The sequence below is a fragment of the Phyllostomus hastatus genome, unplaced genomic scaffold (genome assembly GCF_019186645.2).
Source record: "Phyllostomus hastatus isolate PE091 unplaced genomic scaffold, TTU_PhHast_1.1 phas_scaffold_182, whole genome shotgun sequence".
In the NCBI taxonomy this organism is placed as follows: Eukaryota; Metazoa; Chordata; class Mammalia; order Chiroptera; family Phyllostomidae; genus Phyllostomus; species Phyllostomus hastatus.
In genome coordinates this window covers 9,031,578-9,042,611 of record NW_025334013.1, presented here as the reverse complement: position 1 = coordinate 9,042,611, position 11,034 = coordinate 9,031,578, and the positions used below count along the sequence as shown (strand labels likewise).

The window sequence follows — 11,034 nt, the reverse complement described above, 5'->3', positions numbered from 1 at the left end:
CAGTCTGGGTCTGGCCGGTCTGGCCCTGTGCCCGCCTAACTGAGCCATTTCCTCCCAGACTGGGGCACGCTTCCTGCCCAGAAGGAAGGGAGCAGGCTCCCCCACAGATGAGGGCTGGGTCCTGTGCTGGGGGTGGGGGGTACACAATACCCCCCACCTCAGCTACTCTAAGGCCGAGAGGCCCTCCTGGGGGAGGAGAGAGCAGGGCACCAGAGGCGGGGCTTAAGCTGTCAGTGGGGCGGCCACCCCTGGAGGGGTCAGCGGACACCACCCTGCCCAGCCTTGGGCCAGCCTGCCCATCTCCCAGGTGCGCTGCATGGTGCGGGGCGCAGACTCCTGGCCAGGCTCTGTCTGCACCGGAGGGGCCTGCGGGCAGCCATGGCAGCCTTTGCTGGGAGTGAGGCCCGGCCCGTAGGAGCCTGGAACCCTCCAGAACATCCCCCAGCCTTCACTTCCTCCCTGGTGCCTCCTCTGTCCCTCCAACAGTCTGGCCCTCACAGCCCCTCGGAAGCCCCCTGGCTGGAGGTCTCCTTTGCCCCATGGGAACCCTCCTGGGAAAGGGCTCCGGCCCAATCCCCATGGAAACGAGGTGCCCAGGGGAGCTGGGTGTCTGGGCCAGGAGAACATGACTGCGATGGAGCCTCGGGCTACGCTGGACAAAAGGTGGCCAGAACCACGTTCCAGAACCTGCCAGTAGTGGGCCCGTGATACGTTTCACGGCCACCTGCGAGGTTTCCTGGCCCCAGTTCTTCAGTAAGAAGAGGGGAGCAGGAAGCGTGCAGAGCACTTGAGCTCTGCAGTTTAGGCCGCCTGGATGCAGGTTCTGACTCTGCCACTACCGAGCTGTGTGCCCCTGAGAGAGTCACTTAACCTCTCTGAGACTCAGTTTCTGAATCTGTAGAAAGGGACAACAGTAGCTACTTCTTGGGGCCGATGTCAGAGTGACATGAGTCATAGAAATGCTCAGCACAGCACAGCCCAGCACGCGGTGGGCAACCGCCCCACGGCACACGGCACGCCAGCAGGGGAGATGGTGCTCAGGCCTTTGTCCCCCCACTCCGTGGCCCCCCTGAGCTGCGCCCTGCAGGGGACACGGGGCGCCCACGGAGGCCATGTCAGCACTGCATTTCCTTCAGCTGTGTCCCAGCCTAGGATGCCACAGGACAGGCACCGTCCACCCCAGATTGCCAGCAGGCGCTAGGCCATGCGCCCACCCTGCCGCCACCCCGCCGCCACCCCTCAGCGTGGGACCCCTGACATGTATCCCAGAAGCTGGCCAGGCCAGCAGAGCCATGTGGACTCAGAAAAGCCCCTTGCCCAATCTGTGTGCTCACGATTCTACGCTCAGTTTGAGAAAAACGTCTTTATTGTCTGTGGAGAGGGCGAGGGAGGCCAGGAAGGGGGGAAGCCCTTCTGAGGATGCGCCTCTCCCCTGCCCCCACCCCCCGAGGGCGGGTCTGAGGGGGCTGCATGACCTCTGCCCACCCTGAGGGAAGGGGGATGAACCCGGTGGCCTCCAGGTGCCCGCACCTTCTGAGGGCCCTAGCCCTCCCCTCCATCTCGGGGGCTCCAGTGCCCACCTCAAGCTCCAGGTGGGGGCCAACCCTGCCAGTCTGCCTCCAGGTGGGCACCGTGCTGGGGGGGTCCAGGCCTCCAGGTGGGCCTGTGCGGGCTCGAGTCGGACTACGAGTCCTCTCTGAGGCAGGTCAGGAGGGGGCCGTCCCCTGGGTTTCGGCAGGTGCTGAGGGCCGCGGCTGGCTTGGAGCTGACACCAAAGGCCTCTGGGATGCAAAGTCCTGAGGGGATGTGGGGAGGAAAGGATGGAGGACACCCCTTGATTCTCCGGGGTGACACTTCAGGCCTCCATTTATCCAAGACCATCCTCCCATTCGGGGCTTCCGGGGCACAGGTCAAAGGTTAACACCAGGTGAGAGAGGGGATTCCAGCTCCCTCTGCCCCCCATCCTGAGAGAGAGTGCCCCAGCTCTTCTTAAACTTGGGCCCGTTGAGGCTCCCATGGCTGTCTGGGGCAAGGCACGGGGTGCCTGGGGGTCTGGGGGTGGCATGGGGTGAGGGTGCCCACCTGTATCTGGCAAAGGTCAAGGAGAGTGCGGACGCCCACCAGGCACCAAAGCTCGCCCAGCAGGGAGATGAGGACACCCAGGAGGTCCAGCCAGCGGCCCACGGTCAGCAGCAGCACGAAGAGGCCACCCATGCGCACCAGCACCGTCTGGACCTGGTTCTGCAGGCCAGGGTGGGGGTTCTGCCGCTGCTCCTCTGTGGGGGACATGTGACTGTCACCACCTGCCTGCCACAGCCAGTGCCCCAAATTGAGGTCCAGCTGGACCAGGGCTGGACTTCCCAGCTCCCCCACTGACCCTCCCCAGTTTAGGCCTTCCCCTCCCAGACAGCCCCTCCCCCTTGCCTCTGGCCCCACCCCCATGGCCAGCATGGGCCCCAGGCCCACCTGCAGGTCTCACACTGCTGTGCTCCGCCTCCAGCTGCAGCCGGGGCCTGACTCCTCCCCTGCAGTTCTGTGTCTGACCCGCTAGGAAGCCTGTCAACTCTTTCTGCCGAACAGACCCCGCCCACACACACCTCCCCACTCTACTGCTCCACCCACCCGGTCTTGGCCTCCTGGCTGGTCTCCTGGCTCCTGTTCTTGACCCTATAACTCAAGTGGTCTACTCAACAGCTGATGACCTTCTCAACACATCAGTGAGATAAAGTCACTCTTCTGCTTGTAATCCTCCAGCCCTTCCCACTGCATCTGAGACAAGCTCCAAGCTCCTTATCCGGCCGTGAGGTCCTGCTCACTGTGACCAGTGGCTGCTCTCCGGCCTCACCTGACCCCTGGCTTGTTCCCCGTTGCCCAAACCCCCAGCCATCCCGGCTTCCTTGCTGTTCATCAAGCACAGCGAGTGCATGCCCACCCCAGGGCCTTTGCACCTGCTGCTGTTTTCCTAATCAGCCTTCCTTTTCCTGCCATCGTCACTCTGCCCACCCCATCCTCACTCTGCAGCCGGGTGGCTCTTTCTAGCTTCCTCGAGCTCAGATCTGACCGGGTCACCCTCTCCTGCCTAAAACCCTGCCACGGGTTTCTGTCGTTCTCCCCAGCCTGGCCCAGGGGGACTCTCCTTCAGGCCCCTGTGCACCTCATCCCCCTCCGCCCTTCTTGGGGCGACAGCTACACTCAGCTGTTCTCAGTTGTTCAAGGCCGCAGGGCTGTCTCTCACCTCTGAACTTGGCATGCAAGGTCACGTGCTCCTGGGTCCTTACTTACCCTTCAAGGTCCGATTCCAGAATTATCTGCTCAGGGCTCCCATTGCACACTGCACCCTTCTCTGAGCTGCCCCACCTACCAAATGGCCTCTGTCACCACGCCAGACATGCTTGGATGACAGGCACGGGGACTACCTCGTTGGGCTCCTCGGGGTCAGAAAGCAGGACGCGAATGTGTAGCGAATGCCCAGGACCCCGACTGTGGCCATTACCTTGCATGTAGATGACCAGCAGGGTGTAGCAGATGGTGAGCGGCGTCCAGAAGCGCACAGCTTCCGAGGTGGTCAGGAAGTCCTGATTGATGAGGACCACGGCCGCCAGGTCCCCCACACCAAAGGCCACGGCCAGGATGCGGCCCAGCAGCCGGGGGAGGCCGTGCGCACTGGCCAGCAGGCCCAGGCAAACCCCACAGTAGTGCTGGCTGCTGTGCAGCTCATAGAGGGAGCAGACGTGGCGGCGCAGGCGCTGGGTGACCGTGCTCAGCAGCGCGGCCAGCCCGAGGCCCAGCAGCAGGTTCAGCGTGCGGTGAGCGGCGCCCTCCTGCAGGAAGCTCAGGCCGCAGGTCAGCCCGCAGCCCAGCGAGTACTGGCACAGCAGGTACAGCTGCAGCCTCTCGGTGCCCCGGGAGCCCTGGCAGGGGAGGGGGCAGAAGAGGGGCTGCCATCGTGGAGCTGGGGCCTCCCCTCGCCACTGGGGCCCCAAGGGCTGTCACGGTACAAATGCTTGGGGCTGCAGGAGGCTGGAGCCCACAGGAGCCCTGAGGATCTGCCCCCATCAGAGGGAATGTTGCCTTCAAGTCAAGCCCTAGAGGGATCATTTCCTGCAGCCTAATTTCACGTGCTTGCTGAAGGGCGGTGGCTCAGAGCCCTGAAGACCTGGGTTCAAAGCCTGACTCTGCTCCTTGCAGGTTGTTGACCACAGACAAGCCGCATAGTCTCCCTAAACCTTAGTTCTGCACCTGTGAAATGGGGGTCACAGGAACCTCAACCCCCCGAGGCTGGGAGGGTACTGGGATGACGCATTCCAGCTACCAGCATGTGGAAAGCCCTTGGCTTCCGGGAGCTGCCACTAGCATCTTCTCGGACTACTGGGGGCGTGTCTACTCTGCGTGGAGACTTGGCCTTGGAGGTCACAACCCGAGGAGATGAGATGCTCCAAGTGTTCGGGGTGGAAACCTGGGCCCGGGCCGGGCAGGGCACACCTACCACCTCCCTGCGCAGCCTCACCTTGCCCAGGGAGAGCAGCGTGGAGATAGCCCTGAGGGAGAACTCCAGCGCCACCAGGGAGGCCACCCGGTTCCCCACGACGGTCAGGATCAGGGCCAGTCCGGCCAGGTGCACGGTGTCCAGAGAAGTCCGCCGGGGCCGCAGCCTCTCCTTTTCCAGCTGCCGCTCCGGGTTGCTGTGAGGGACAGTGGCTGTAGGCAGAGGGGCAGAGCCACCAGCCTGGGGCCCTGGTGGGGGTCCCGGGGCCCTCAGCCACACTCCCTGGCCAGACAGTGGTCTCTTGCCCCCAACCCTTCCACAGAGGCCAGAGTCACAGGTGGGGGCCCAGGGGCCTCACAGGGGTTAGGAGTGGGCTGGGAGGGACACTCACTTGGCACAGCCCACGAAGAAGTAAACCTTCAGCAGGTTGTTCAGGACGGAGACTCCACAGGCCCCGATGAGGCCTGAGGGGTGGAGGGAAAGTAGGGGTGCTTGGTAGGGTTAGGGGAGGGGTGGCCTGGGTGCCGGGAGACCTAGGGTTGGAGTCCACCCGGCACTTCAGGGAGCAGGCCCCAGAGGGCACGGGGAGGCCACGCTCACCTTGCAGGAGGGAGTCGAGGAGGAGACCCGTGCCCCACTCGAGGGAGGAGAGGCCAGGGAGCCAGGAGGTGGGGGACAGCAGGGCGAACATGGCTGCCAGCGGCAGCCCCAGCCACGGGCCAGGTCTGCACGGGAGAGCCTAACGTCACAGGGCAAAGGTGTGAGTGGAGGCGAGGCGGGGAGGGAGGGGTCAAAGGCCCAGAGCGAGAGGGCAGGGACGGGAGGAGAGCCAGGGGCCTTAAACCTGCCGGCGGCGGCGGCGTTCCTGCTCTGGGCTGCAGGGGGTGGAGGGCGTCTCTGGGGCTGTTCTCTCTCTGTCTCTGCTCAAGTCTGGTGCCGCCTTTCTCGCCCTCCCTCAGGGCTTACCACACAGTGGCTTGCTGCAGCCCCAGGCCTTGTCTGCCCTGCGTCCTGGACTGTCCCCCAGCCTCAGGTCTGGGCTCCGTCCTCTCAGCCCAGGACCTGGAAGGGGGCACCTATTCCGCCTTCGGGCTCTACTCTCAGCCGGAAGTCTGGGGGGGTCGCTTATCGCCCTCAAGGCCAGAGGCTGGGATTCAGCTCGCGGCCCCGCCCCTCGGCCACAGGGCCGCCTGCCGCGCCTCTCCTCTCGGTGTCCACTAGGGGGCGGGCCTCCCCGGGCCCTCCAGGGTGGGGCTGGATTGCCCAGTTCTTCTGGACCCTCCTTTCCCAGTCCGAGGAGCTCAAGGGGGTTTTCACGGCGGGGAGGGGAGACTGAGGTCGAGTGCCAAGGTGGCGGGGGCTCAGGGTGGGGGAGACTGAGGCTGCCCACACAAGGGAGTCGTAGCAGTAAACAAAATAGAAAACTTTATTGGTCTGGAGTGTTGGTAGGCGTTCCCCGGGGGGGGCGGGGCAGCTTGTCCAAGACACCGGGTGTTGGCAGGAAGGTGCATCAGGCTGCTCGACCTGGACCTGTCCTGCCCCTTCCAGGGGCTTGGGCGTCTGCGGGTGAGCACAAAGGGACCCACCCACGTGGGGAGTGTGGCTGCAGCTTGGGGACAGGGCCTGGTTGAGGACGCTTGGCTCTGCGACGCACCTTGGGGAAGTCGCTCCCCTGCCCCGGCCCCGGTCTCCTCATCCGGACAACGGGCACGGTGGGGGCTCCCTTTCAGGGTTGTTACGAGGTCTGTGTGCACGTTGGCAGGGCTGGGCGCCTAGCAAGACCTTTGTAAAAGCCCTTCGTTGGTGCGATGGCCTGAACTGTGTCCCTCCATTCATGTAATGAAGTCCAAGGCCCTGGACTCCAGAATGTGACTTAGTTGGAGCCTGGGTCCTTCAAGAGGGGATTAAGTGGACATGATGAGGTCGCCAAGGTGGGCCTGGTGTCCTCATAAGGAGAGGGGACGAGGGCGCAGACACGCACAGAAGGAAGGACACAGAGAAGCTGGCCGCCTGCAAGCCGAGGAGAAAGGTCTTGGAAGAAACCAACCCTGTCGACCCTTTCATCTCGGACATCGGCTACCAGAATGGCGAGAAGACACCCTTCTGTCGTCACAGCTGCCTAGGCTGAGGCACTTTGTCACGGCAGCCACCACAGATGGTGGCATGCCTTGGTGCACCCGGGGTCTCCTCACGTGTGCAGTGACCCCTCAGAGACGCGCCAGCCCCCAGGGGCCCGGTCCTTGCCCAGGGCACAGGCCTGGTCTGGGCGGGGCTGAGCTCCAGTCATGGCACCCTCTGCGCCTCTGTGCCTCGGCCTCCTCATCAGCAGAGGAAGATTGTATTCACGCTGCTGCTTCAGAATGAAGCGCGCAGGTGCGGGTAAGTGACCCAGCTCACGGCGATGCTCCGCAGCGGTTAGCGTGAGGATGAGCAAGACCCTGGGGCAAGGCAACCCCAGACAGAGGAGGAAGGGAAGAGAACTTTCTGGAGGACAGAGTGGGTGGTGATTCGGAGCGGGGCGGTGGGTCACGGGGCTGGTTGACTACAGCCGCCCACGTTCTCCCCAGACCTGCAGCCAGGCCTGGGCCTATGGCTGGCTCCACGGTGGCCATTCCCAGCTGGAGTGGGTGGTGAAAGGTGTCAGGATGGGGTGGGGGGCTGAGGGATGTGGCTTAGGTGTCCTGGCGCCGGCCCGGTCTGACCAGTTTCCGGAGCTCGTCCCACAAGAACATGCTGAGGATGGTGTGGGGGCCCAGGCGCAGGTAGGCGGGGCCCAGGCCCTTGTAGAGTGCCAGGGGGCCCTCCTGCCGCCAGATCTTCACCAGGCAGTCCGCCAGGCCACTGTACAGCCGGCCCTGGGGACAGACACAGGGTGGGGGTCAGTGCAGGGGCTGTGGGGCCCTGGCCGGCACAGTAGGGTGTAGCTGTGAGGGCTTCTGCAGCACATTGGAAAAGGCAGCCCCGCCCCAAGCCGGTGAGTTACAGACAGATCGCCCTTTATGTCACAAAGTTTACCAAAGGGTCTCTTCCTTCAGACAGCCAGGAACTCAATTTGAGTAGTGCACGCAGGAGGGTGTCGTCCCTCACTCAGCCTGTGGAGGGCGCCTGTGTGCTGGGCACCACTGCACTGCTGCCTGTACCACCCGTGTGCACTGGCGAGGCCCCTGGGCTGGGCCTGGATCCCAGAGCGGGCTCCTCCACGGACAAGCTGGGTGACTTCAGGCAAGTCACTTGAGGTCTCTGAGCCTCAGTCTCCTCGCCAGGAAGTTGAAGGTGGTGGTGAGAATGGAATAAAATCCAGCTGCGGGCCTGCTCAGCACGTGCCCAAGACACAGGTGCTGGGCACCGAAGCTGGATGAACACGTCTGCCTGTACGTCCACCATCTGTGCGTCTCTGGCCGTGTGTGGTGTGGAGGTCGGGCAGGGTGCTCTCCAGCACCCCACATCCCTGCCACCCAGTCCCCCGCTCACCCTGCCAGCTCCATCCACGGGCTGATTGTACAGCCGGGTGCTGACCACGTCAAAGGGAGTCATGACCGCCACCACGGCCACACTGCTGATCATGCCTCCGGCCAGGGCCACCATCCAGCTGTCCTCCGGGAGCCACTGTGGGGATGGGACGGGCTACTGAGCCCTGCAGCTGCCCTCCACCCACGTCCCACCACCTGGGGGCAGAAGAGCTGGGAGAAGGGGAACAGACAAGGCCCCCCCCCACACTATTCCTCACCCCACACCTCCCCTGCCCCAAGTTCCTTTACAGCATCAGGGTTTGCTCGGGGTTCACTGCTGACTCCCACTCTGGCTGGGCCCAGGGGTCTTAAGGGGCCCTGTTTGTGACCACCCCTTAGGATTCCCTCTGTGAAGGCCCAGCTGGGCTGGGCACAGGTGTCCCCAGCCCCTCACCTGCCGCTCATGCACCCAGGCCTTGGCAGAGGCGAAGGTAGCCAGCTGGGCAGCCGAGCCAACCATGACTCGGGGCACAGCCCCGCCCACGCCCCGCCACAGCCCTGCCAGGCCCTGCTGCTGCCAGATGGTCTCCAAGGCGCCCAGGACGTTCTGTGGGGAGAGGGCACAGGGTCACTGAGCAGCCCCTGCCAGCCCAGGGGCCCACCCAGCCCAGGGAGCTCTGGGGAGTGGCAGTCCCACCTGGTGGTGGTGCTGGTGCCCCACAGCCATCCCGGCCACCGTCTGGGCCTGCAGCTGCGTTTTGACCTGTGAGAGCAGAGATGACAGAGGGCTTAGGGCCGGAGCCTTGGGGAGCCGGGCTGAGCTTGTGTGTGAAGGGCACCCTTCCCTGGCACCATGGGGCACATTGCGGGCCTGGGCTGGGATGTTCCTGGGAGCAGCACACTCAGCACCTGCCACTCTATGAGCCCACCCTGCAGCTTAGGGGGCGTGGGAAACAGGGTCGGGGGCAGTCTCCAGAGATGGCCTCGTCCTGCACCTTGTGGACCCTGGGGCAAGTTGCTTAACCAGTCTGCTTACCTTTGAAAAGCTGTTTTGTGAACTAAGGGAGGTAACAATGGTTTTGCATCCAGCCTAGCACTGGGGCCCTGGCTCCATAGAAGCTTTAGTCTGGACTTGCAGGAACCACACAGGCGCCTACTGGGGTTTGAGCCAGCACACCTGCTACCCTGTCCGCCTACCCTGGCTCAGGACCTGCAGGGCAGGGACCCCAGGGGAGCGAGGATGGGCCAAGGTCCTGCTGCCCTGGAGCAGATTGCAGCCTGGACAGGGGTGTTCCAGGGCGCAGCCCCACCCAGCCTGCCCCACCCCACCTGCCCACGGAGGCCACCCCGGGGAAGTTTCAGAGCCCGGGAGGGAGCTGGGTCCCGGGACGGAGGCAGATGGGGATGAGGCACTCACCAGGTAAGCGGGACTCCCCACGAAGGCTCCCAGTGCCCCAGCCACAGCGCCTGCCACCACGGTGCCACCTGGCTGCTGGGTGAGGCCAGCCTGGCAGGCCAGGCTGTAGCAGTAGAAGCGGACGCTGTTCATGAGGCCCTGGTAGAGGAGGCTGGCGGCCAGCCCCTTCTGCAAGCCACCCAGTCCGTCTGCTCTGGCCACAGCTGCTACTGAGGCCACCAAGCCCCGGTAGGGCCGGTGGTAGGTGCCCGGGGCCTGCAGCTCCCCCTGCAGCTGCAGCCGCGTCTTCACCACTTCCAGGGGGTTGGTGAAGATGCAGGCCAGGCAACAGGCTGAGGCTCCCAGCACTAGGTCCACGGCTGGGGCAACTGTTTCCATGTCCTCCGTGCCAGCTGCTGGCTGCGCCCGGGTCAGGGGCATGGCGCCGGCCCTGGGGTGGTGGCGCTCAGTCTGCCTTTACCCCTGAAGGACCACAGAGCTAGGGATCAAGGCGCCCTGGGGACATGTCTGGAGGGCAGGGGTCTGGTGGGACAGGCCTGCGGCTGCCCAGGCGGCTCCTGATCTTTCCTAGCATTCACCTGCTCCGCTTAGCAGCCAGAGCTGCTGGGGCCTGGGACACACCCCCGCCGTGTCTGGCCAATCCCAGCTGCCTTCGTTCTCCACACCTCCCTGTGGGGGTGGGCCTAGACCCTGGGATCTGGGGGAAAGGTCACCTAGGACCAGAGGGAGAGATTAGGGGCAGAAAGAAGGTGCCAGTCACCCAAGACTCCTCCCCCTGCCACTCTGATCCTCCTGCCCTCCCTCTGACCCTGGGGCAAAGGGCTGGTGCTCCTGCCCCACCTTTGGCTCAGCCAGTGATGCTGTAGCTCAGAGCCCTGGGCACTGGGCAAGTGCCCCGATAGGCTCCTGGCCTCAGCACGCCTAGGCAACTGGGCAACTACCCCACTCCCACCTCTGCCACTACCTGTGTGACGCCCCCTTTCCTGGCCACCCCCCTCCGTCTTTGATCTGGCTGCCCCATTGTGTGCTCCCGCTGTCTGCAGGAGCAGAGGTGGGGGGCTGATCTTGACTCCTAGGCTGTGCTCTGTGACCTGGGCAGATCACTTCCTCTCTGAGTTCCAGTCTCTCCACCTGTGAACTGGGGGTCTCGGGACCCACTCCAGAGCTTCTTTGGAGGATCAGAGATGTGTGAAGAGCACCCGAGAAAAGGGGGCCACCTCTGCCCTGCCTGGGTGTCGTCCCCTGGGCGGGTAGGAGATGGAAAAATAAGGCTCCTTGTTTCTCAAGGAGCGACCAGTGGCTCTGGTCATTTACCTGGCAAGGACTTGTCCATCGGCACCACCCTCCTGCCAGTGGGGGCACCTCCTGGGGTGGCTCTCGGAAGGAGAGCCCCAGGCGTGGAGATGGCCCCTCGTGTGTGGTGGGCAGGGACCTTCCACCCCTGGGCTCTGCTGCTGGGCCCAGGCTGCTCCGACGAGGGGCTGGTGGCACCACCCAGCCCACCTGGGCTCCGGCCCCCAGAGCAGCTCTCTCCTGCCAGGGCCACTGTGCATCGGGACGCGCAGAGCCGCCCTGCCCAGAACCCGCCTCTGCAGCCTCCACACCCAGCTCTTCCCGAGTTTACCCCTCTCTCCCCAGGTGAGAGGCCCTGAAGGTCGAGGTGCTGCACACGCCCCCACCCC

The 11,034-nt window shown here is 64.4% G+C and overlaps 2 protein-coding genes across 4 annotated transcripts; both read right to left on the bottom strand.

The window, feature by feature from the left end:
- Nucleotides 1-1,348: 1,348 nt before the first annotated feature.
- On the bottom strand, nt 1,349-5,583 carry TMEM82 (transmembrane protein 82). Of its 2 annotated transcripts, XM_045859380.1 has the most exons (7): nt 5,453-5,583; nt 5,087-5,225; nt 4,878-4,950; nt 4,508-4,682; nt 3,494-3,911; nt 2,083-2,276; nt 1,349-1,796 (listed from the first exon to the last, which is right to left on the bottom strand). In XM_045859380.1, exons 2-7 carry the CDS (start codon nt 5,175-5,177, stop codon nt 1,707-1,709), a joined length of 1,041 nt encoding a protein of 346 aa, XP_045715336.1. In that variant the 5' UTR covers nt 5,178-5,225; nt 5,453-5,583; the 3' UTR covers nt 1,349-1,706. The 2 variants fall into 2 exon arrangements, with proteins under 2 accessions (XP_045715336.1, XP_045715335.1); XM_045859379.1 differs by having other exon boundaries at nt 5,087-5,552.
- Nucleotides 5,584-5,888: 305 nt separating this feature from the next.
- Nucleotides 5,889-9,968, bottom strand: SLC25A34 (solute carrier family 25 member 34). 2 transcript variants are annotated; one of them, XM_045859997.1, is made up of 5 exons: nt 9,353-9,959; nt 8,633-8,698; nt 8,390-8,542; nt 7,958-8,092; nt 5,889-7,341 (listed from the first exon to the last, which is right to left on the bottom strand). In XM_045859997.1, the coding sequence occupies exons 1-5, from the start codon at nt 9,770-9,772 to the stop codon at nt 7,159-7,161; spliced, it is 957 nt and encodes a 318-aa protein (XP_045715953.1). In that variant the 5' UTR covers nt 9,773-9,959; the 3' UTR covers nt 5,889-7,158. The 2 variants fall into 2 exon arrangements, with proteins under 2 accessions (XP_045715953.1, XP_045715954.1); XM_045859998.1 differs by lacking the exon at nt 7,958-8,092 and having other exon boundaries at nt 9,353-9,968.
- Between the last annotated feature and the right edge of the window lie 1,066 nt (nt 9,969-11,034).

What these genes read in the sequence shown, in the direction of transcription:
- TMEM82 (XM_045859380.1), bottom strand. Translation starts at nt 5,177, where the DNA reads ATGTTCGCCCTGCTGTCCCCCACCTCCTGGCTCCCTGGCCTCTCCTCC. An exon ending in CCTCGACTCCCTCCTGCAAG is followed by an intron (nt 4,951 to 5,086) that starts GTGAGCGTGGCC and finishes TCCACCCCTCAG; the next exon opens with GCCTCATCGGGGCCTGTGGA. An exon ending in TTCTTCGTGGGCTGTGCCAA is followed by an intron (nt 4,683 to 4,877) that starts GTGAGTGTCCCT and finishes TGTCCCTCACAG; the next exon opens with CAACCCGGAGCGGCAGCTGG.
- SLC25A34 (XM_045859997.1), bottom strand. Translation starts at nt 9,772, where the DNA reads ATGCCCCTGACCCGGGCGCAGCCAGCAGCTGGCACGGAGGACATGGAA. An exon ending in TGGGGAGTCCCGCTTACCTG is followed by an intron (nt 8,699 to 9,352) that starts GTGAGTGCCTCA and finishes CTGCTCTCACAG; the next exon opens with GTCAAAACGCAGCTGCAGGC. An exon ending in CCTGGGTGCATGAGCGGCAG is followed by an intron (nt 8,093 to 8,389) that starts GTGAGGGGCTGG and finishes CCATCCCCACAG; the next exon opens with TGGCTCCCGGAGGACAGCTG.